Genomic DNA, 26,188 nt, shown 5'->3' with positions numbered 1-26,188 from the left:
AAAAAAAAAGAAAAGGTAAATCCAAACTACAATGAGTACCACTTCACCTGCACTAGAATGACGATAATCAAAGAGCAGATAATATATTATATTGGTAAAGATATGGCAAAACTGGAACCTTCATACATTAGTGGAATGCTAGTGGAATTTTTGAAGGTGCAGCCACATTGGAAAACAGTGTGGCAGTCCTTAAAAAGATTAAGCACAGAATTATCATATGACCCAGAAATTTCACTCCTAGCTATATATCTACACACCTAAGAAAAAACCAATGTCCACACAAAAGCTTGTACATGACGTTTCAACACTATGAAACATTATTCATAATAAACTAAAAGTAGAAAACAACCCAAATCAACTGATAAATAAATATAGTATATCAATACAACAGACTATCATTTGGCAATAAAAAGAAATAATACCAATACATGCTATGACATGGATGAACCTTAAAAACATTATGATAAGTGGAAGAAGCTAGCCACAAACGACTGCGTATTATACAACTCAATTTGTATGAGATGTCTGGCATAGACAAATCTATAGAGACAGAATATATATTAAACGTTGTTTAGGGACAGGTTGGAAGACTGGGGGAATGAGGAGTGACTATCGCTAATGGGTACAAAAGTGTTCCAAGATGGGTACAGAAGTATTCTGTAGTAGTGGTTGCAGAACCCTGTGAATATACCAAGAAAACACCGTACAGTAAGTCCTCATTTAACATCACGGATCAGTTCTTCGAAACTGTGACTTTAAGCAACACGTTGTATAACAAACCGATTTTACCATATGTTAATTGATATAAGCAAGAGTTAAGTCCCTACAGCATATTTCTGGTCACAAAAACTTCATCAAATTTCTAAATAAATACTCAAAACACTTCTAATATTAAACATTCAAATAAATGTGCACTATATATATATTTAAGAAACATTAATTAAAAATAAGTAGGATAATTATTTACCCAATTATCCCAGTTCAGGGTCACAAGTGGCCAAAGCCTGTTTCAGCAGCTCAGGAAAGAAGGCAGTGTATGGCAAATGCACCTGACAGCGGTAACTTAAGCAAACTCTGAGAATGACTCTATGGTCTAAAAAGAATGTGTATTCGGAGTTCCGAGCTAACGAACCTGGGAGTGGCCAGACTTGAAGATTCAATCCTTATCTATGAGGATAAAGACATATGAACTTGTAGCCCATCCAGTGAAATCTAGGCCATACACGGAACCAAGGTCCTTTGTTTTGAGTTAAATGAGGGTTTTCAGGTGGAAGTTACTAGGGGGAGGATGCTAAGGGAAAATGCTATGTAAACCGTATGCTTTTTCAAGTGGCTGTGGTTTTCTGTCCAGCTCGCCACTCTGTATGTAAGTTCCCTCAGTAAACCCTATGTCTCATTCTCTGGCTCCCCATCTCTTCTTCAGCCTCTCTGATACAATGCAATACATACCGAAGTCAATAGGGGTCCAGCATGACAGGCAGGAACCTGTCCTGGACAGGATGCTATTCCATCACAGGTATACTCACACACACAAACCCACATTACCTTATGCTGCTACCACTTAGACATGCCAGTTCACCTCATGCGCACAGCTTTGGGATGTGGGAGGAAATGAGTACCCAAAAATCCCCACACACACATGTGGAGAACATGCAGACTCTACACAGACAGTAGCCCTAGCCAGGAATCAATTCTTTTCCTCATCAACATCATAAAAAAATCAAAAACAAAATGAGATATTTGAAGACCTACTGTACTGTACAATTTAAATTGGTGACTTACGTGGTATGTGAATTATATCTTAACAATGGTGTTAAATGAGAAAAAGGCAAAAAGGCAAAAAAAGAAAATTCTTTTTATGCAATATTACATTGCAAAGTCTACAAATGAAACAAGCTTATATAAGAAAAAAGAGGCCAGGCGTCGTGGCTCATGTCTATAATCCCAGCACTTTGGGAGGCCAAGGCAGGCGGATCATTTGAGGTCAGGAGTTCGAGACCAGTCTGGCCAACATGGTGAAACCCCATCCCTACTAAAAATACAAAAATTAGCCAGGCGTGGTGGTGCACATCTGTAATTCTAGCTACTTGGGAGGCTGAGGCAGGAGAATTGCTTGAACCCAGGTGGCAAAGGTTGCAGTGAGCTGAGATTGTGCCACTGCACTCCAGTCTAGGCCATAGAGCGAGACTCCATCTCAAAAAGAAAGAAAAAAGTAAACATTTAGAAATGTTTTGTATAAAACACTCTTACCTCCAGTACTGATTTCTACTTCTGTAGAATCTCTTTCCAAACTCCCAGCACTGCTAACAATATTCATTAAATGGATTGCAGTCCAAGCAAAAGGCATGCGATACTTCCCAAGTCTTTGACAAAACTGATCTGCTTGACTCTTCAGTTTCTCCAGTTTTTCTTTATTCTGCAAAACAGAACTTTATATATTATATGATTATTCTTGAAAGAAATCAATTAAAGGCTATTCATACTACATAAAGGAAAAGGATGAGAAGTCTCAATTCCCAGCAGAGATGAAAAAAAAAATCTGTACCTTACAGAGATCAAGTATTAGTGTAGTATCTTAAACAGTGAACAAACTCAACATATTTTACAAATGTACGTGCAGAGCAGGTCTTGAAATTTCTGTTTGTGATGATGTTATTCTGGGGAGAAGAAAGCAAGTACCAAACAGGTATTATGTATTGCAAGTATTTGTTTTAGGAAGGAAGCATAACCATGGTCTAGTCAGCAACTGGGAACTACAAAATATTCTAGGTTATAATTTGTTAAATTTTGTTACTCTATAAAAGATGGAAGTAGCTGAGCAAATTTGAAATAGTCCCTAACTTATAACAACCATGAGTTAAGAGTGGGGAAGCACGAATAGGCCAATGATAAACAAGCTCAGAGTTGTAACAAAAGAAGGAAAGTAAAAAGTATTAGAAGACTAAACACTGGAAAAAGACTAATGGTCCAAATATTTAATAGTACAAGCATATCTGGAAGACATCTTGAGGCTAGCTCAACTTTTAGGCTACTCCTGAAACAAACATAAAGGTGGCCTGCAAAAGCCAATCAACACTCTTAAGACTGAAAACCTATACTACCTCTCTCATATACTCTTTGCAGATGAGATGTTGAACTATACACTAATGACAGTGTCCTACCTTGGGACTAAGGGCTAGAAAAAGATGAACCAATAACTAAATGATAGCACTATTTATTACTATCTATATTATACCTCTAAAACAGTTCTTGTTTTAAGTATACAACAAGTATATTTAATTCTATCAGTGTATGTAAATATAAGCAAAGAGTGGAATAAGCTGCTAGTATATTTAAGAGCACTAAGTAACAGAGCAAATTTAATATGTAAAATGACAACCTGGGGACAGCCATAATATTATACTTTAACCATGAGTTCAGCCAGGTAATCAAGGATCAAGAAAAAAATATCATGTGCTCAGATCTACAGAAAAAGCTCAGTTCTTGTTCTGAATCTTGGGAAAACAGCAAAACATTTTCTGGGTTTGGGTTGCTTACCTAGTATTCCTCAAGCATACTTCTCCAGGAAGTTCTAGTATTAAATCTTGTGTTTAAAGATCCAAAGACCACTTGTATTCTTGTAACTAACACATAGTATCTGAAATTTGTTATCAATTATCCAACCTTTTTTTTGCTTTTATAAGTTTATACACATTCTAGAAATTAAGCTGGGTGTGGTGGCTCACGTCTGTAATCCCAGCACTTTGGGAGGCTGAGGTAGGTGGATCACTTGAGTTGAGGAGTTCAAGACCAGCTTGGCCAACATGGTAAAACCCCGTCTCTACTAAAAATACAAAAATTAGCTGGGTGTGGTGGCACATGCCTGTAATTCCAGCTACTCGGGAGGTTGAGGCAGGAGAATCGCTTGAACCTAGGAAGCAGAGGTTGCGGTGGGCCAAGATCGCGCCACTGGACTACAGCGTGGGTGACAGAACAAGACCCTGTCTCAAAAGAAAAAAAAAATCTAGAAATTAACCATCTGATGGCAAAAAAAAAAAGGCTGTATTTTCTTTTCTTTAAGACTATTATATTTTTACTATATTCCTTAATAATCTGCAGTCAGATGGAAGCCAAGAATATTTCTATTTTGCTAGGAAAATTTCTATCAATATCACTATTTTATAAATAAAGAAAACCTTTCATTATTTAGGAGTTAAACTGAATTAATTTAGTTCTCTCCATGAAGAAAAAAATTTAAAGAATCAGTTTTGAGATAGAAGAGATTTTTAAAGAATACCACAGCATATGACACAGGCTAGCTGACAAATGAAATAAAGAAGAAAGGAAGATAAAAAGAAGGCCAACAGAAAAAGAAATGTAGTACTAGTAAAATTCTTTAATATGCTTTGTATAGTATCCTCCCAAATTACAATAGTAATAATGTGGGGGAAATGAGAAGCATGACATTCTACCTTGGTGGCATCTGCTTCTTTGAAAATCATATATGGTTCTGCACACTCTCCAATGTCTCCTTGCTGTAGGACTTTTTCGAGCTGTCAAAGGCAAAGAAAAGTTAAGATTAAGCTTTTAAAAGCCTGAAATTCAAGGATGGTTCAATATATGAAAATCAATACAACACCTTAACAGAATGACAGAAAAAAATATATGACATCTCAATTGCTGTAGAACAAACATTAGACAAAATTCAGTACCCTTTCAGGGCAGAAACACTCAACAAACTAGTAACGCAAAGAAACTACCTCAACATAATAAAAGGCCATATATGAAAAGCCCACAGTTAACATCATACTCAACAGTTAAAGACTGAAAGCTTTACCTCTAACATCATGAATGAGACAAGAATGCCCACCTTAGCCTCACCTATTCAGCATAGTAATGGAAGCCCAAGCCTGAGAACTAAACAAGAAAAATACATATAGCATCTGAATTGGAAAGGAAGAAGTGAAATTATCTCTGCAAATGCTATGATCTTTTAAGTAAAAAACTTTAAAGATGCCACAAAAAAAAAAACTGTTAGAACTAATAAATGAATTCAACAAAGTTACAGCATACAAAATCTACATACTAGCAATGAGGAATTGAAAAAGGAAATTAAAAAAACATATCACTTAAAATACCATCAAAAAGAGTAAGATACTTACAAATAAACTTAACCAAGGCAGTAAAAGATCTATATACACTGAAGACTATAAAACATTGCTGAGACAAATTAAACTAGACACAAATAAATGAAAAGAAATCCTGTGTTCATGGATTGAAAAGATTTGATATCATTAAGATGTGACTACTACCCAAAGCAATCTATAAATTTAATGCAATCCCTACCAAAATCTCAATGATTTTTTTTTTTTGCAGAAATAGAAAAACCTATCCTAGAATTCACAGGGAATCTCAAGAGACCCTGAATAATCAAAACAAATTTAGGTAAAAAAGAAGAAAGCTGAAAGTCTCATACTTCCTGATATGAAAATTTATTTAAAAACTACAATAATCAAAACAGATACGAGATACACACACACACACACACACACATTCCTATTGGTTCAGTTTCACTAGGGAAGTCCAATAGAGAATTCAAGAAAAATTAGGTAGCACCTACAGTGTATGTCCAATATTGTGTTACAGAATATCAAGACGAAAAAAAAATAAGTAAAGGCTAAATCTTTGCCCTTGAAAAGTTTATAATACTGACAGACAAGTATACAGACACTACAAAATAAACTAATATATTTAACATTATTCTCACCTTTATTACAAGAAAAACATCTTGGGAAGGATAAGTGATAGAAAAAATTGCTGATCTTGCTAGGGTGGTAATGGCAGCAGGTGGTACATGTGGACGTAACAACCCTTTCATCTGCTCAGAATTAAGGTCAAAATAAAAGTTTTCTGAAATCTAAAAAATATATCAATATGTTAAACTTTAAAATCTGTACATTTTACAGTGTCTATTTCTTAAATTAAAAGAAAGTTGCTTCTGCTACTTGCTTTTAGAACTCATTCAATGAAACAATAACCTGTTTTCAATTACAGTAATTATAATAAGAAAACATTTAATCTTAATAAATTAAATTTCTATTTTCTTTTTAAAAACATTCATGTTAAATAATTCTGAAAAAAACCATTACTTATTTATCTACAGATAGTAGGATATTATACTCTAATAATAAGCTTATATTTCACTGAGACCAATCTTTACATACCTAAATCAAAGTAAAAGAAGTCTACAAGCTACTTGAAAATACAATAAGCATATTCTAAACAACCATATTCCAAATTCGTTTAATTAGAGGAGGGGGATCAAGGTCAGGAGATTGAGACCATCTTGGCCAAAATGAGGAAACCTCGTCTCTACTAAAACACAAAAAATTAGTCAGGCATGGTGGCAAAGCCTGTAGTCCCAGCTACTCAGGAGGCTGAGCCAGGGGAATCGCTTGAATCTGGGAGTTGGAGGTTGTGGTGAGTTGAGATTGCGCCACTACACTCCAGCCTGGTGACAGAGCAAGACTTCATCTCAAAAAAAAAAAAAAAAGTAATCTCTAATAAAGTACACAAAGAAATTATCATTGAGATGATGGATTCCAAATTAAGTTTTTTAAAAATTTATGAATAATATCTCAGCAGTTCCGAGTTAGCAAATAAAAGTTGCTAGAGCAGAATTCCATTAAAGAAATCCATAATATGTCTTGTGTTGGCAGCAGAAGTCACTGAGGGCACTTCAAGTTTCCTTTTTTCTTTTTGTAATTTTAAATTGTTTTTAGTAGCAATGGGGGTCTCACTACATTGCCCAGGCCGGTCTTGAACTACTGGCCTCAACCAGTCCTCCCACTTTGGCCTTCCAAAGTGCTGCAATTACAGATGTGAGCCACAAGCACCCAGTCAGCACTTCAGGTTTCTACTACATATTAGTCTTAGAATATTAAATTAAGAAATGTTGTAAAATAATCTTCCAAAAAGTTAAATTTAATGATGACATGATGGTAAAACTAAGAGCATTAAAACAGAATATTTAAAACACACAAAAATGGTCTTTTAGTTGGTGAGAAAATGAAAACCATGTCAATAAAAATTCATGGTCATTGTCATTCCTATCGTTAGGTACTGCTTGCCAAAAGTGCTTTTCTTGTATTGTCTTTTCTATTTCTTAAAGTTGCTTCCGCTATTTACTTTTAGAATTCTTTCAGTGAAACAATAACCTGTTTTCAATTACAGTAATTTACAATAAAAAAAATTTAACTAGTCCTAATAAATTAAATTTCTATTTCCTTTTTAAAAAGATCTACATTTAACAATTCTCAAAAAAATCGATCTTACAAAACAAAACAGGTTTCCAAAACCAATGATTATGACAAATGACTATGGTCAAATTATATAATTTTACCTTTTTCTTTTCCTTGACATCATATAAAGCCAAACTTGCAAAAATGGGTTCAATTTCAATTTCAAACCTTTATGAAGAAAAAGGATAAAATAATTTAAAAATAAATACAAAATACAGAGTTGGAGAGAAATTGATTCCAAAACTACATTACCACAATACCTGGCACGTTTCCACACCTGTGCCTTTGCCTACATTAAAACTTCTTCCAGAAATACACTCTTCTATGCATATTGTTGAGTCTAAATCAACCTTATCTTCTCTAGTTAATCCTAATTAATTTATCCAGCTACAAAGACACTCAAACTGCCTAAAAGCCTAATGACATATTATGTCCATTCTGAGTCACTAATCACTTTCTAACATGGTCATTTATATATGTATATATGTTCATTTTTAAGTACGTTTTAAAAATAAAAGCTTAATGTTTTCTTTTTCAGATTATAAATAACATATTCAAGGCAAAAATCTTAGAAAACACATCAGAATATTCAGAGGAAAACAGGAGCATCCAAAGAATCATAATTAACAGTTTAATGCCCAATCCATCTAGAGTTTATGCATAAATGCACTTGTCAAATGAATTTTTTTAAACAAAGAGTGTCACGGTATATATAACACTTTGTAGTCTGCTTTTTTAACTTAACATTTTATGGACAAATTTTCACATTACATATATCATTCTTACCATCATTTTTAATGCTTGCATAGTAATTCCCATTGTATGAATATGGCAAAATTGTATACTTAATTGAGATGTCTAATTCATTTCTAAGAACAATGACTTACATACAGTAAACATCTAGTAAATATTTGTTGAATGAAATAATATATAACATGAGGTTAACTAAAACTCTAGAGTAGAGGTTCTCAACGAAGGACACTTTTGCCCCTGAGGGAACATTTGGCAATACCTACATACATTTTTGGTTATCGAAACTACAGGAGTATTACTGTCACTTAGCAGTTAGAAGTCGGAGATGGAACTGAACATCCTACACTGTACATGACAGTCCCTGACAACAAAGAACCATCTAGACAAAAATGTCAATAGTGCCGACATTGTAATAACTCTGCTCCACATTGCATATTTTTTTTTTTTTTTTGAGACAGAGTAAAAGAGAATTGAGGACCTTGTAGAAAATACACAACATATTTACATTAGGGTGAGAGTTTAATAAAGGGCCATTTACAAAGATTTGGACAGGATCTTGAGAAAACAACTACAGAGAGTGCCGTTCCCTGGGGCTAGCAAAAGCAAGAGTCATTACCAGCCACAGACCTAAATGAGAACATGGAAGTAATAACCAAAAATTAGAAAGGATAACTACACCAAAGATCCGTCACAGAAACTGGCCTTGGAAAGAAAGAGGCAACAGATCTAAGTGACTCAGCAGGGAAGGAGACCTCACTCTCTTCTGCCCTCTAACTTCCTGCTGATATATCCCTTAGTAAAACCCAAATAAAAGTCAAATGAAAAGAGATCTTGGTGATCCTGTCCACATGTGTCAACCTCTACAAAACCTGCTCTGCATCCTTTTGACACTGTCAGTCCATTTATTTTGGCCAATCCAGTAAATAAGTGGTATCCCATTGGATTTTTCATGGGAATCTTTTCGTATATTCACTGACCATTCGGATATCTTCTGTTGGCCCATTTTTCTATTTATTGACTCTTTCCTCATCAATTTGTAATTCTTTATGCATTCTAGAAATGAGCACACTGCCAAGTATAGGTGTTGGAAATACCTTCTCCTTTTCTATGATTTATCTTCTCTTGCGTCTTTTAATGAAAAGTTGCCCATTTTAATGAAGTAAAATGTGTCAATGTTTTCTTCTAGGGGTAGTGCTTTCTGTGTCATGTCAAATAAATCTTTTTCTTCCTATAAGATCATAAAGATATCCCTACATTATCTTCTAGAAACTTTACCATTTTGTCCTTCACATTTATGTCTACTATCAATCTGTAAAAAAAATTTTGTATATCATGTGAGGCAGTGGTCAAGTTTCCTATTTTCATATGTATGAGAAACACATATATAGAGAGACAAGACAGACAGACACAAAGAGAGGAAAGCAGCAGGGAGAAACAGATATCCAACTCTCCTACCAATTTATTGAAAGGATTACCCTTTCCATACTATAAAAAATGTCCACTGTTACTACAAATCAAAAATGCATAAACATGTGGGTCTTTTCTTAAGCTCCTTATTTTTTTAGTTGAAGTAATAAATATTTAATGAAATAATTTTACATAATATTAACAGCATTCATTTGGCCAAACATTTACATGTTTGTAGAGTACTACTGTATATAAAGTGGGAATATATCAAGTACAGACTTTTCCAGCTCTTCTGTCTATTCCAATGCTCTAGTTGTCTAATCATGTACTAATACTACACTGTCTTAATTACATAGTTTCATACTAGTCTTGACATCTGGTTGGGTTTTTTTAAATAAAGTTCTGCAAACTGTCCTGCCTCTTTTGGCCCTTTGTATTTTCATATAAATTGTAGATTCAGCTAAAAATAAACAAAAGCAGATCAAAGTGAAATGTTAATTTACTTATTCAGAAAATTAGAGGCCAAGGCAGGATCAATTGAGGCCAGGAGTTCAAGACCAGCCTGGGAAACACAGCAAGATTCAATTTCTAATTCTTTAAAACTTTTTTTAAAAGAAAGAAAATTAGTACCCCAATGTGTAATTTAGTGCCATAAAATTACTGTGTAATAATTTTATAATTTTTTTTTTCTTTTTTTTTTTGAGACAGAGTCTGGCTCTGTAACCCAGGCTGGAATGCAGTGGTGCGATCTCGGCTCACTGCAACCTCTGCCTCCCGGGTTCAAGTGATTCTCCTGCCTCAGCCTCCTGAGTAGCTGGGATTACAGGTGCGTGCCACCACACCCGGCTAATTTTTGTATTTTTAGTAGAGATGGGGTTTCATCACTATGATGGCCAGGCTCATCTCAAACTCCTCATCTCAGATGATCCACCCGTCTCAGCCTTCCAAGGTGCTGGGATTACAGGTGTGAGCCACCTCGCCTGTCCAATAACTTTATAATATTCTTAAATAGCATTTAAAGATCCGTATTATTACTATGATGAACAAAGGGCAGAACTCGAGAAAATAAACCGAAGAAACCAATACAAATCCAGTGAGCTCAACTTTAAGTAGACAAGAATTTATAAATGCGACAAGAATTTATAAATTAGATACATTATTTGATCTTTTTTTAAGTTTCAAAAGGTTCTTCCATTACAGAGTACCAAAAATGTATACGCAGAGTTTTTTTCTTTTTTATATTCCTCACGGATTCAGTACACAATTTGAGTAACTTCAAAAAAAATGAATGCTACAGTATTTCTATGCTATCAAACATAGGCATGTTTCAAGAAATGCTACTTGCTGAGCAATACTCAATGGCTATTAATGCTGCAAAAAAAGGTATTTTTTTATTCACTATAAATGTACCACTCTACATACTCACTTATTTAAAATGCTGAGAATACTTACAACAATGAAAAAAATTTTTTTTTAATCACCAAAGGCCTACTGTAAGACATTACTAATAAGATGTGACTTACTTGTTAGGTCTTTTAAAAATTAAGTGTGTGGGCCGGGCGCGGTGGCTCAAGCCTGTAATCCCAGCACTTTGGAAGGCCCAGGCGGGTGGATCATGAGGTCGAGATCGAGACCATCCTGGCCAACATGGCCAACATGGGAAACACCGTCTCTACTAAAAATACAAAAAATTAGCTAGGCGTGGTGGCACGTGCCTGTAGTCCCAGCTACTAGGGAGGCTGAGGCAGGGGAATTGCTTGAACCTGGGAGGTGGAGGTTGCAGTGAGCCAAGATTGTGCCACTGCACTCCAGCCTGGGCAACAGAGCAAGACTCTGTCTCAAAAAAAAAGAAAGAAAAAATTACGTGTGTGTGTATTTATTCCCTTTAAAAATAATTTATTTGATTCTGATCACAAAATACAGGGAAGGAGCAGGGGCAACATTTATAACTCCTTGGTCACACATGTTCCTAGTCTATGTGTCTATAAATACCCTTTGTATAACAGCAAACTCATGCTGTCCTCCAGGCGTTGTTTCACATTCTAACAGCTACAGAGTATAGCATATGATCAGGTGGGAAGTAAAAACAGATGCCCTATTCACAAGGTAGAGTCTCCCTCCAAATAGTGTTCCAGCTCTCTTTTGCTACTACTACTGAAACCAAAGTAGCTGGTTGTTCCTACTATTGATCTTCTAAAATTCTTTCATGAACAAGTAGGTCATAGACAAATTATGTCTGCACAATTCTTAGAGTGGCTTAAAGTAACCTTATAAAAAGGCAGTGACTAAGGTCTGCTCCTTACCCCCAGCTTCCTACGTCCCAGGCTGCCTGTGGCACCTGGACTGCCCCTCCTGGGTCCCCACATCCCAGGGCAGCAATCAGAGAAGGGCAGGCCAGGTCAAGGATGAGGATTAAACAGCCTTTATTGGGCTCAGACCAGGAGTCCATGGGTCTTGAGGACCTCTATGTATTTGTCAATTTTCTTCTCCATGTTCTTCCAGCCTGTTTCTGTAGCCTTGTAAGCTGCCTTTTCCTCCAGTAGAGGATCTTAGCCTTCTCCTTCCTCTTCTCCTCCAGGGTGGCTGTCACTGCCTGGTACTTCCAGCCAACATCATGAGCCAGGAGCCCCAGGTAGGCAACCTTTCTCACAGGCTTCAGGCACACAACATTGAGAGCAGCCACCATTCACTTTTTGTCATAGTGGAGGGGGATCCCATCAAACATCTTGAGGTGGTCCAAAGCAGCCTGGCCTCACTTGGTCTTGTGGGGCAGCATGCTTCACAAGGTCCACCAAAAGAGGCAGTTGGGGACTTGGAAATGGTACAGGCCTCAGAAAGGATTGGTGTTCATCTACCTGCAGAGGAAGGCCAGGTACTTTAATGTGTTTCTGTAGAAATTGCCAGAAATGTGGATGTCCTCACAACACATGATTACCACCTTCCAGTCCAGCAGTACCTGCTTGACCACAGTGGCCGCTGGGCAATCCGGAGATAGCCTCAGCCTCAAACACCAGGACCTTCCCCCTCCCAACTTTGGCAGCTGCCTGGGAAAGGCTAAACTGAGTGTGTTTTCACATTTACTTACAAACAATTACAGTACAGTTTTGAACATTTTATCAATATGTGTTGACCCTCCATTTTGACTTAAAGTCAAATTTGTAAGATGTTAATATTGTTCCCTCAGCTTTCATTTGGTTAATATTTGCCATTATATCTTAATATAATTTTTTTAATAAATTTTAAATTTTAATTTTAATAAATATTTTTACTTTCAACCTTTCTGGGTGCTTATGTTTTACGTGGATTGCCTGTTTTTTAACAAAAGACACATAACTGAGTTTTTTTAATGCAGTCTCTTAAATGGATAGTTTGGTCCACTTACACTTATTCTTAAGACTTATATTTGGATTCATTTCTAACAGTTTATTTTTATTGTTTCCTTTTTCTTTTTTTTTTTTTTTTGAGATGGAGTCTTGCTCTGTCATCCAGGCTGGAGTGCAATGGCGTGATCTCCACTCACTGCAGCCTCCGCCTCCTGGGTTCAAGCGATTCTCCTGCCTCAGTCTCCCAAGTAGCTGGGATTACAGACGCATGCCACCATACCTGGCTAAGTTTTTGTATTTTTAGTGGAGATCGGTTTCAACACCTCAGTCTCCCACAGTGCTGGGATTACAGGCATGAGCCACTGTGCCCAGCCTATGCTACTTTTTCTAAGTGTTTTTCCATTCCTGCCTTCTTTCTTTTGAATTGACTTATAGCTCCACTTTCAAGCCAGTTTTTTCTCCTTTGCCTATAATTTACATTTCTACTTTTGTAATGGTTACTCAAGAACTTTTAAAGTACATAGTTAAGTTTTAAAATATTAATCAATATCTTTATTATTCTCCCAAACAATAAGATCTTAGAATGTTTTAACCCTAATCAACCCCCAATTTATACACTGTTATTGATTTTTAGTTCTATCTTAATTATTTTAACCTCATAAACTAGACTATTACAGCAAAAACAGGTTTATCTTTGTTTTCCATTTCTTTCTTTGTTCATCATTCTTTCTTTCACCTAAAATCTTTCTTCCTGAAGTACTTCCTTTAGAAGTTACATTTTTAGTGATAAAATGTTGTTAGAAAACACTAACAATTTTTATCAGTATAAAAACTTATTTACCTCCTCATTTGTAGATTTCAAAAAATGAACACAAATTCTTTGCATATCCTCCCATTAAGAAAAGTCTATTTCTCCATACCTTGAATTCAGGCTGGTCTTGTGATTTGTTTTGATCAATAAATGATATGCTGTAAGTTTTAATCCAAGGCCACAAAGAGGTCTTACAGTTTCCACTCTCCTTTTTCTGAAAACCCTTCCACCACTACATGAACAAGCCCAGGTCAGCCCACTGAACAATGGGAAAAGCATAGCTATTTTCCCAGTTGACATTAAGCCAACTGCCAAATACATAAACGAGAGACTCCTAGACCAACCTGCCTGCCAACTACCAGACATGCACAACTCCTTTATAGATCATCCAATCCCAACCAAATTGGCCCAAACAACAAGAACTACCCAGATAACCTACAGAATCATGAGAAATATTGAACATCTGTTGTTTTAAAACATTACATCTTAAGGTAGTTTACAGTGCAGCAAAAACTAACTGCTTCAAGAATGTGTTTGTTGAAAGGTAATTTTACTGGGTATGAAGTTTGTGGTCAACAGTTATTTTCTCTTAACAACACTGAAGATAACACTCAATGTCTTCTGGCTTCCACTGCTGCTGTGATAAATCAGCTGTTAGCCTAATTATAATTTCTTTTTTCTTTTTTTTTTTGAGATGGAGTCTTGCTCTGTTACCCAGGCTGGAGTGCAGTGGCGCGATCTCAGCTCACTGCAAGCTCCGCCTCCTGGGTTCACACCATTCTCCTGCCTCAGCCTCCCGGGCAGCTGGGACTACAGGTGCCTGCCACCACGTCTGGCTAAATTTTTGTATTTTTAGTAGAGACGGGGTTTTACCGTGTTAGCCAGGATGGCCTTGATCTCCTGACCTTGTGATCCGCCTGCCTCGACCTCCCAAAGTGCTGGGATTACAGGCATGAGCCACTGCGCCTGACGGCTAATTGTAATATCTTTGCATAGGATCTCTTTTTCTCTCTGGCCACTTTTAATATAGTTTCTTGGTTTTGTATTCTCCATTTTTACTACGTTTAGTCTGGATATGAATTTCTTTTTATTTATTATTCCTAGATCCTACTAGACATCCAGAATTGAGAGTTACTACTATGATTCATAAATTTTGAACAATTCTCAGCCATTATCTCTTTAATAACTGTTTTCTTCTTCCCTAAGTTATTTCCATTCTAGAATTCAAATTAGACTTTTTGTTGATATCACTTTATTTTCCATCTATATACATCTTTGTGTACATTTTGTATAAATTTGTTGTTTTATTATCAAGTTCACTTATTCACTCTTCAGTTTTAACTAATCTATGTTGGGCCTACCTAAATGGATTTATAATTTCAATTATAAAATACTGAAAAAGATCACATGAATCTTTTCAAAATCTTCCTGGTCAATTCTGACAGTTTCTTGTTCCGTTACAATATTTTAAAATAACTATTTACTTAAATATACTAAAAGTACTTATATTCTAAATCTGACTGGTAGTCCTTTTCAGGTCTGCAGTTTGTTTTGCCATGTTTGTTGATTTATGACTGGAGCTGAAACTTTATCTGTAGAAATATTTTGAGGCCTAAATTTTTAAAGTGAATTCCTCTAAAAACAATTAATTAATGTATGCTTCTGCCAGGTACCTAAGGCCACTGCAAACCTAGAACCACTTTAAACTTTTGCCTTGTAATTTTCTGAGCCACACATATAGTAGGTAAGCTTATGACTAGGAATTCTCAGAGTTTTCTCTTTTTATTTTTTCCTGTTTCCTGTCTGACCTTTCCCTGCCAAAGCTGAAGTTGCATTTCTAATTTTACTCTCGTGAAATCTGGTGTTAGGCATTTATGCAGGAGTGTTTCTATCCTGCTTGCATGCCAAGCTCTTTTCCTTGTAGCCCATTAAAACGAGGAACAGCAATAGCCCTAATGTAAAATTAGCTACAGAACACTTACTCCTGGGAAATTATGACTTCTTAGCATTTCTTGGCTAAATTCGTATCAACTTGACCATGCCTAGAAGATATTCCCCTGAATGTATAAATCACTATGTTACTGACTAATAGTCTTCTTAATAGTAGAAATAATTTTCTCATCCAGGATAAAGAAAGGCTGTTCTTAGGGAACAAAATGTAAGAGAAACAATTTTCAAAAAAATAATGAGCTAAAGTAAAGCTATCATTTCTGACTCTTTCTGAACTTTTGTGACCTCAAGTTCTTCCTCACTTTAAACCTGGACTTTTCTTATCATAGACAAATCAGATGTATATAATTATTACTTTAGAATTTTTAATGAGAGCCAAACAAACAAAAGCCAAAGAAAATAGAGTTGTACAAAAAAAAAAATTCTATATTTTATTTCTCTAAGAGAGAAATAACAAACTTGTAACTTTTATTAATCAAGAAAATCATAAGTAAAGCTACAATGAGATAACACTTCACACCCACTAGAATGGTTATGAAAAAAAAAAAAAAAAACACAGGTAATAACAAATGTTGGTGAAACGTGGAGAAATTAGAATCATCCTAACTTGCTAGTGGTGATGTAAAATGGTGCAGCTGCTTTGGAAAACAGTCTGGATCACTCCTCCAAAAGTTAAACATGGAGTTACTATACTAACCATAATTCCTATCCTAGGTATATACTCAAGAGAAATGAGAACACATGTCCCACAAAAACCTATATACAAATTACGAACTTAATTCGTAACAGCCAAAAAGTGGAAGCAATCATTACTGATTAACAGATAAATAGAATGTGGCATATTCATCAATGGAATATCACTCAGCAATAAAAAGAAATTATAGTACTGACACATGTTACAGCATAAACCTTAAAAACACTATGAAAAACTAAGTTTAAAATAAAAAGGACTACATATTGCACGATTCCATTTACAGGAAATAGTCAGAATAAGCAAATGTGTAGAGACAGAAAGTAGGATAGTGGTTGCCTAAGGATGGAGGAGTTGGGGAAAACAGGGAGTGACTACTAACGAATACGAAATTTCTTTTCGGGATGATGAAAGTACTCCAAAATTTATTGTAATAATAGTTGCACAGATCTGAGAATATACTAAAATCCACTGAATTGTATTCTTGGTGAACTGGGTAAACTCACTGGTGAACTGTACATTGAATATACACTGAGTGAACCACATAATATGTGAATTATACTTCAATAAAGCTATGTTTCCTTTCAAAGTAGAAACAACCCAAATGCTCACTGACTGATAAATGGATAAACAAAACGTGGTGTATCCACACAGTGGAATATTGTTCAGTCATATAAAAAAATGAACTACTTGGACGGGCACGGTGGCTCACACCTATAATCCCAGCATTTTGGGAGGCTGAGGCAGGCAGAACACGAGGTCAGGAGACCGAGACCATCCTGGCCAACATGGTGAAACCTCATCTCTACTAAAAATACAAAAAATTAGCCAGGTGTGGTGGCAGGTGCCTGTAATCCCAGCTACTCGGGAGGCTGAGACAGGAGAATCGCTTGAACCCTGGAGGCAGAGGTTGCACTACTACACTCCAGCCTGGGCAACAGAGTGAGACTCTGTCTCAAGAAAAAAAATGAACTACTCATAGATGCTAAAACATAAATGAACATCGAAAACATTATGCTGTATGAAGAAACCAGACACAAATGGCCACATATAATTCCACTTACATGAAATATTCAGAATGGGTGAGCTCATAGAGACAGAAAGAAAACTAGTGATGGTCAGGGGCTGAGGAAAAAAGAGAACAGGGAGTGACTACTAACAGGTATTGTTATGGTCTGAACAGTATCATCCCCCAAAATTCGTATGTTAAAGCCCTAACCCTCAATGTGACTGTAATTGGAAATAAGCCCTTTAAGGGCTTATTAAGGTTAAATGAGGTCCTAAGAGTGGAGCACTAATCCCATGGAACTGGTATCCTTATAAGAAGAGGAAGAGATACCATACATAACCTCTCTCTTTCTGGGCACACACAGAAGAAAGGTCATGTGAGAATGCAGCAAGCAGCAGCCATCTGCAAGCCAGGGAGAGATGCCTCATGAGAAACCAACCCACTGACACCCTCATCTTTGATTTCTGGCCTCTACAACTGTGAGAAATAAATTTCTATTGTTTCAGCTACCCAGCCTATGGTTCTGCTATGGCAGCCTGAGTAGACTAATACAGGCATGGAGTTTCTTCCTAGGATAATGAGTATGTTCTCAAGTTAGACAGTAATGACAGCTATACAACTCTGTGAATATATACCACTAACCTGTATACTTCAAAAGGGTTAATTTTATGATATATAAATTAGATCACAATAAAGCTGTTAAAAAACAAAACAAGACTGTAAGTAAGAACTGATGTTAGGTGTCCTGTTATTCAAAAGATTCAATGCACTTAATCTATCTAACATGTTTCTGAATACATCTAAATATACAAAGCCTTAGCTTTCAAGGAAAGAAACTGCCAGAATTATATATAGACATGGTCTGTCCCTATGAGTTGCTTGTTTCAGAAAGCTCTATGAATAGAAACTTTTTTCTTAAGTTGGAACGAATAATTAAACTTATAATATTAACATAACAGCATGAAATAAGAGAAAGCACTTTGTAAAGCAGAATGTAAATATATCACCTCAATGATGTTAGCAGAAACCAGATCTAAGTTTTTTCAAGAAGGAAAAAATACATATGTTAAAATCTTCAAAAAACAAAGCCTACTGTAAAATCAAATTGATTTTATATTTGTTACACGGCAGGCTTAGCTTCATATATATCTTAGGCTTAGAACAGTAGGATTAGCTTCATACATAGGTTTGAATGCTGAATAGCATTTAAAATGATATACAGAATTTAAAAGTTGACTTTACGTTTGCTACACAGTAGGCTTAGCTTCATAAATATGTCAGGCTTAGCACAGTAGGCTCAGTTTCATATATACGTTTGAAAGCTGAATAGCATTTAAAATGACATGTAGAACAATACTTCTCAAAAGGACACAAATACAACTATAAAATCTACTCAGATTTTGTTACACCAGGACTAAAATTTTATCCTGGAAAATAAAAGCTGTAAGTAAAAGAAATAAATACTCACTTAAGTGATAAGCATTTTACAAGAAGTCTCTGACCAAAATGTTCTTTGGGTACATCAGGAACACTAAGCCGTTCTATTGGTTCTTCCTACAAATTGAAAAGCAACACCAAAATGAATATGCTTATCATATTCCAACTCTTTTTTTTAAGAACTTACTTTACTAATCTAATACTTTTAGTCTTCACAATAGAACATAGAAAAGAACAACCTATTTATCCACAGACAGAAGTCATTTGATTATAAGTTACTCATTAAGAATAGGAAATTCACTAGTATAAAATGTATTCATTTATAAAAATTACAGCTAGGTTTCAGTTGCTTTATGCCCTACATTATTGTAATAAATACTCTACATTAATCATACTCCCAAAAGATCGATTTTAATAATCATTTGCTTCTTTATATGCAAACATCTATACCTCATCTGGTGATGGATGCAAAGCAAAAAGTTCTTTGTGACGGTTTGATTTCCTTTGGTCATCATTCTGACGGTCTATTTCTTCATTTGGAGTTCGATCAAGTAAATTGGGAAGCAAAGCATCAGGAAGTGAATTTTTCAAGTCAAAGATACTACAAGCCCAGCTACCCCTTGGGGTATCATCTATTGACATTGAACGTCTTTTAAGGTCATCCTGTCATGCAAAACATGAAATATAATTATATTAATTAATAAATAAATTGACAATTATTTTAAAATAACTTCTTATAGTTATTTAAGAATAAAAGTATTACTTGATCATCCTGGTAGTTGTTGCCATCTGGAGCTTCATCAGATTCAAAAACTTGTTTTGGCAAACCTTTTTGCCTTTCTTTCTGTTTATCTAATGTGTTGGGATTAAATCCTGTTCCCAATTTATGGTATCTATTAAAGAAAAAAGTTACATAAAGATCAACTATCAAACTTCGGAATGTTCTCACTTTTTGGGCATCATTATGTAATAAGCCAAGTGTTTTCTGCATTATTTCTTTATGTAATACGAATCCATTCTAGCAATTGAGGTTAAAGAAAATTTCCATTCAATGCTCCTTTAACCCAGCTAAGGAGTAGAGTATGAGTTTCCAAAAGCAAATCATATTTTCCTTCTTTCCATGCCAATCATGTGTATATAAATTAAGCTGTATTTTCAATTCAGAGAATTGGTCAGTAAAAAGAAAACTTGGGAAGCTAGTAACTTGGGTTAAAGAATAAAATGAGAAAATAGAAAATATACATTGAATTAAAAATAATATAAATTTTAAAAGGTTATATAAAGCACTGAATCTTAAAATTTCAAGTAGCCAACAAATTTTTTGCTGTCTCTCATTATCTATAAAAGATCTTAACCTAAACCTACAGACTTGTAACATGAAAAACAGCAAAATCTACACCATCACTGTGTACATATATATTACTTAACATTAAATATATACACAGGTAGCTAAAAACAACTCTTAAATTAATGCAAGCTTCTTTCTTAACAATCCAATAACAACCTAATACCCAAGAACATCAAATATGAGCTGATCAAAGAGCAATTATTGTTCATGATTCAACACTTCACAGAGCCAAACTGAAAGAATATTTTAGTTGAAGCAAAACAATAATGTTCACAAGAAGATGGTACAGTTCTTGCTATCACCCAATTCAAGAGATAGTAAAGAATCACATTTGATATGAATTACATCCAGTCTTATTGCTAAAGCTATTAAAATAGCAATTACATGATATTAACATCACAGCATAATCGCAAAAGAGAAAGAACTAAAGACACTCAATATAGTAATATGAAAGTTACTACTTAGAAGCATATATCTTAATATTTAACGGAATGTTTCAAGTGTCTTAATTTGTAAAGCTGCATACGTAAGCTGCTCTGATAAATCAGAATGGCACTGAATTCTACCTAAAAAAAACTGACAATATGAAATTCAAGAAAGCAAAGAATGATTCATGATCAATACTCTCTTCTATATCATCCAGTCCTCTAGTCAGTTGCTATGATAAGGCTCTAATAATTACCCATTCAACCCCACACACATCACCATTTTTCTGACTTGTTTCTTGGCATTCTCACTCTCATTTACGGTTCCAGCCACACTGTCCTCTTTACTCTTTGTTCCTTGAACATTTCTAGCATGTGATCAATATGGAGCCTTTGCATGTATTGCTCTTCCCTCTGCCTAATAACATTCTTCCCCCAGATATTCACAAGGCTCACTTCCTTCAGGTCTCTGCTCAAAATCACCTTATCAGTAAGACTTCCTCTGATTAATTATATAAAACAGAAAGTCGAGCATGGGGGCTCACACCTGTAATCCCAACACTCGGGGAGGCTGAGGTAAGAGGACAGCTTGAGGCCAGGAATTCAATGTAACAATGAGGTACAACTGTCCCGCTGCACTCTAGCCAAGGCAACAGAGAGAGACCTTGTCCCAAGTAAATAACTAAATAGAAACCAAAATAAATAACAAAATAAAAATATTTGTTCCTCTTCTTGGCCCTCTCTATCTACTTCACCCTACCTTTTTCTCCACTTGACTCACCTAGATCTTATCTAGTCTATATTTACCTGTGTTGGTTTATTATCTATCGACAATCTCATTTCCCACTAGAATACAAACTCCATGAGGGTAGAGAGTTGGATTTGTTCACTGCTGTATCATCAGTCTTTAGTATAGTGCCTGGTACATGTAAGACTCTCAATAAACACTTACTGAATAAGTAAATAAATAAAGTACTTTTGTGTCCCTTTATCATTCTGTGCTGAATCGTGGAAGAATTTTGTGGCTTCATCTTATAGCTATTTCACTTTTCAGCCACATCTACACCACCATTAAGCCCATCTGCTGAGTTTGTAATATTTTTTCACTAATCAAAATTTTAATTTCCAAAGATAATTAATTGATTTTTATGTGGTTAAAATATCCTTTCACATTTCTCATGTACATTATTCTCATGTATTTAAGAGTATTCTTTACACTTATAGGTCTTAATCTGTATTCTATTAACTATTTCCTAAATTATTAGTTCTTTTATTTGTAGTTGGATAATTCTCTTTCAAGTGTATTGGTTTGCATCAAATTCTTGGCAATTTTAGGTTCTATCTTAATTTTTTAATTTGTATCCCCCACATCTGTCTTAAACTACTGTATCTGCTTATCCCAGCCCATATCCAGTGGTTGTAGGGAAAGGGCAGATTACGCCACCAAGCAAAGTCTGCCAGTACCTACTCTTCTGGGTATGAGCATTCCTTCTTCCTCCAAGACATGCTCACCCTGGGCACTATCCTATTAATCTAAGCCTCCACAATTACTGATCCAAAAAAAAACACAGATATCTCTGTTGTCACTGAGCACACTTTGTGGAAGAGGTTTCAAAGTGACCACATATCCAATATTTACCAAGTCTCCCTTTCCATTGCCTGCATTCACTGGTTCTGAGCTTAAAGCACTACTGAAGCTTTTGCATGTATCTTCTCCTTAGATTATTCTGTACTATGGTTTTCTCTTACATTCCAATCATACCTATCTTCTTTGTTTCAGAGATACCTCATTACTTCTAGTTCACCAAAAGTACTCCCTTTGGTCTTCCACTTACCAGTGCAAATAATGTATTACATCTAGTATAATAGAAAAAAATAAGAGCTTTAGAATCTGATGCCCCTATGTTCTAATCCTGACTGCCCTATTTTTTGGTTTGTGGGATCTCAGAGAAGTTACTTAACTACTCTGAGCCTGAGATACCTTATCTGTTAAAATCTTAAGAGATGAGTGCACAAGTGCCCAATAAAATGCCCAGCACACAGTAAACCCATAAATGTTAATTCTCTTATCCTCTTGCCTAAACCAAGGTTAATAATCCTATGCTTAGAATTAAGTAGCAGATTTCCATGATTCTGAGGTCAATATATTTTACAACTAACCTTTTTATTAAGATTTCTGATTATAGGTTTCTAACATATATGTACAGAGGTAAAGACTTTTAAATTATCTGACAGAGGAACAGTATTCTTCAGTAATGTCTAAAAGCTGGCTACCAGAATACTTATCAAAATTGTAAGTTCATAAAAACAGCTCTTCTATATAAAGGGCAGCAGACTGTGCTTTTATTAGGTCACACTGAAACTAAAAAGCATGTCAGCATTATCCTCCAGAGTGATATTTAGCACAATGTAAAGCCTAGTGAAATAAGACAGCCATGAGGGCAAAACAATAAGCAATGGATATATCACTTTTGCTAGTGCTATTTTGCACAGATTATTTCATTTGTGAAAACTATAATGCCGTATCAGAATTCTCCACTACCTCAATCACATCACCTTCAGAAAAATAAAATAAGGTTAAGAAGATTCAGCATGAAGACCCTTCTCCATTATGCAAATTAGCAAATGATTATTGTGTAAATCAGTTTTAATATACTTCTTAATCTGACTTGTTATTGCACAGTTTATCAGGAAAATAAATTTTGGCTAGAACAAAATATTATTTTTTACAAATATTTACCTGATTGGATATAGAGGTCAAAGACCTATAAATATTAGAAACAGCAGAGACCTTTCAAATAGCTTGGTCTATAAAACTGCCTGTTAATGTTAACTTAGCCATTTAAGTTTCACTAAACTGGATTATTTTTGAGAAATACAAATTATTCACCAATATCTACCCAATATTTCCTAAAAGAATTAGACTACAAAATTATCATATATTATTAGCTCTTAATGATTTATAATAATACAGAAATACTATTTTTCTATGAATTATATTTTACAAAGAAAGTAATTGCAGAACTCCTAAGGAGTAAATATCTATACACAAAGGTTCTTCTTTCGTTTCTTCAGCTATTTTGTTTAAATAAATTTTCAGGTCTCATAATCATTATGAATCTGCCTTAATCCGTTTAGAAATCTTATTCCGTATTCGTAAATGTTGTAATAAACATATAACTTACTTTCTGATGACAATTGCCCAGTCTTCTGTATAACTTCTTATACAGTCTCTAACATGTGGATCCATTTCACTATTTTAAAAAGGAAAATACATTTGTAATTTAGACGGGACAGCACTGATGTTCATTAATTTGGTTGCTACAATTGCTGTTCGCATAATAGGAAATGATGATGCTATAAGAAAATAGGCTCTAAATAAAATAATGGAAGGTAGCCTTTCTATAGTTACTCTAAAGCCAAAAACAGGTCAATGTCTCCTTACCTTTCTTCAGGTACAGCTGAAACAAGAGTTCTGCAGTCCCGAGGACTATAAACAACTTCAATATCATCTGGAGGAAATTCAATCAAATCCCGTAAAGGCCCAGAATCCACAGCCAAAGGATGAGTAATGAGGTAATCTTCCAAATCCACTGGATCTACTGCTTCAGTAAGGGGCACCTTTGTAAAAAGGTGGGATAAGAGATGGGTAGAAAATAAGAGATGAAAGTAATTTTAAAACTTAAGGCAAATAACTTATTATTTTTTAAAATAAAAGCTTTTAATCTAGTTCTTTCTAAAATTTTAAGATATTCAACCAGACGCACTAAAGAAAACACAAAGTATTATCCTTCTTGCACTCCTCAATGTTTTGGGTCATACTCTCTTTAATGCCCTTGCTGACGCTTTGCCCAGAACTCTCACATAAAAACAGTAGTAAGAATTAACAGTTTTATTCTACTTTATAGTTTACAAAGTACTCACTGGAAGGATTCTTTTTGCTTTTTTATATCTTTGGATATTAAAAAAAGTAAGTTGCTACATTTCTAAACAGTGCTCTGACTTTATTTCTTGTTTTTGTTTAGTATCCTAGTAAAAACATATAATCAGACTGGGGTAGGCTAAAAAATTTCCCTCCAAAAATTCTCCACATCCTAACACATGGGCCCTATACATGTCACCTTACATGGAAAAAAATAAAACAGTCTTTGCAGATATAATTAAGGTTCTTAAAACGGGGGTATTATGCTGGATTTTCCAGGTGGTTTCTAAATACAATCACATATATCCTCATGAGAAGACAGAGGGAGATTTAGGCTATACACAGAGAGAAAAAAAGTTGTATAAAGATGAAAAAGAGAGAGATTTGAATATTCTGGCCTTAAAGATAGAGGTGATATGATCATAAGTCAAGGAATGCCAAAGCCATCAGAATTTGGAAGACACAAGGAACTGATATTCCACTAGAACATCTGAAGAAAGCACAGCCTTGCTAAAAGCTTATTTTAGTACAGAGATACTGATTTCAGACTTTTGGCTTCTAGCACTGTGACAGAATAAATTTCTTTCATTTTAAGCCACCCAGTTTGTAGTACGTTGTTACAGTAGCCATAGGAAAGGAATACACAGGCCCTATTAAAACTACCCATTAATAATAATAAAAGACTGGTAGCATTCTTCAGCCAAGTTTTTAATAAGATACTTTTTAATAAAATATCATACTTCTTATCTAGTTTGAAAAAGAAAAAATATTCAGACAAACCTATAAAGGATATATAACAAATATGCAGTTATAGACCAATGAAAATAAGAACATGTTATTTCTCAGGATATTCATCTGGAATAAAAACACTGAAGCCTGCCTCTGCGCAGGTGTACATTATTAAACAGAAGGTGCTTTAATCTATGCTTCTTTGGACTGAACTTTTTTTTTTTTGAGATGGGCTCTTCCTTTGTCATTCAGGCTGGAGTGCAATGGTGCAATTTCAGCTCACTGCATGCAACCTTTGCTTCCTGGGCTCAAGGGATTCTCCCATCTCAGCCTCCCAAGTAGCTGGGATTACAGGTGTGAGCCACCATGCCTGGTTAATTTTTGTGTTTTTTTTTGTAGAGACAGGGTCTCACCATGTTGCCCAGGCTAATCTTGGAACTCCTGAGCTCAACCAATCTGCCTGCCTCGGCCTCCCAAAGTGCTGGGATTATAGGCGTGAGCCACGGTGCCCAGCCTGGACTTAACATTTTAAAGATATTGAGTAAAATAATAAATAACACATCCTAAACACTCAAAAGATAGCAGTTATTTATCATTATCAGTATATGTTATGTCATTTAAACCTCCCTCAAACCCTGTAAGTTAGATATAATTACTATTTCAGTTCTACAAATAAGGGCATTTGTGCTCAAAAAAGTTAACCAACAACTGAAAATAAAATAGCCACAAAATGGTAGAGAAGAAATTTGAAACTGGGTTTTCGACCTCTAAAATTTTTTCTACGATTTTAAGCATTCTACCTCACCTATCCTATTAAGTACAAATTATACTATGATGTTCTTAACAAAGAAAAAGAAAGCAATCCAACAGGAAAAGAGAAATCTTCTTGAACCATTATTATTAGAACTGGGTATCCACATTTAAAAAATGAACCCCAATCTCTGTATCACAACATATACAAAAATTAAACTGAGATGGATCACAGACACAAACATACATGCTTAAAACTATAAAGCTACTTCAAGAAAACACAGCAGGATGTCCTTACAATTTTGGAATAGGCCAAGTTTTCTTAGACATGAAAAAAGAATCATAAAAGAAAA

The 26,188-nt window shown here is 35.1% G+C and overlaps 1 protein-coding gene and 1 pseudogene across 7 annotated transcripts in view; both read right to left on the bottom strand.

Moving 5' to 3' along the window:
• DOCK7 (dedicator of cytokinesis 7) overlaps positions 1 to 26,188 on the bottom strand; it is a 220,635-nt gene that overhangs the window by 186,613 nt on the left and 7,834 nt on the right. For all 7 annotated transcript variants that reach the window (XM_011941023.1, XM_011941032.1, XM_011941041.1 and 4 more), the window contains exons 2-10: positions 23,880 to 24,055; positions 23,620 to 23,688; positions 19,425 to 19,554; positions 19,112 to 19,324; positions 18,693 to 18,778; positions 7,382 to 7,448; positions 5,747 to 5,896; positions 4,452 to 4,532; positions 2,251 to 2,416 (exon numbers count right to left, since the gene is read on the bottom strand). In XM_011941023.1, coding sequence (XP_011796413.1) covers positions 2,251 to 2,416; positions 4,452 to 4,532; positions 5,747 to 5,896; positions 7,382 to 7,448; positions 18,693 to 18,778; positions 19,112 to 19,324; positions 19,425 to 19,554; positions 23,620 to 23,684 — 958 coding nt within the window. In that variant the 5' untranslated portion in view covers positions 23,685 to 23,688; positions 23,880 to 24,055. The remainder of the gene's footprint in view (positions 1 to 2,250; positions 2,417 to 4,451; positions 4,533 to 5,746; positions 5,897 to 7,381; positions 7,449 to 18,692; positions 18,779 to 19,111; positions 19,325 to 19,424; positions 19,555 to 23,619; positions 23,689 to 23,879; positions 24,056 to 26,188) is intronic.
• Positions 11,873 to 15,446, bottom strand: LOC105511333 (annotated as a pseudogene).

The sequence above is a fragment of the Colobus angolensis genome, unplaced genomic scaffold (assembly GCF_000951035.1).
Source record: "Colobus angolensis palliatus isolate OR3802 unplaced genomic scaffold, Cang.pa_1.0 Scaffold102, whole genome shotgun sequence".
NCBI classification, from domain to species: Eukaryota; Metazoa; Chordata; class Mammalia; order Primates; family Cercopithecidae; genus Colobus; species Colobus angolensis.
The sequence above is the reverse complement of the archived record's forward strand: the minus strand, read 5'-3'. Positions and strand labels throughout refer to the sequence as shown.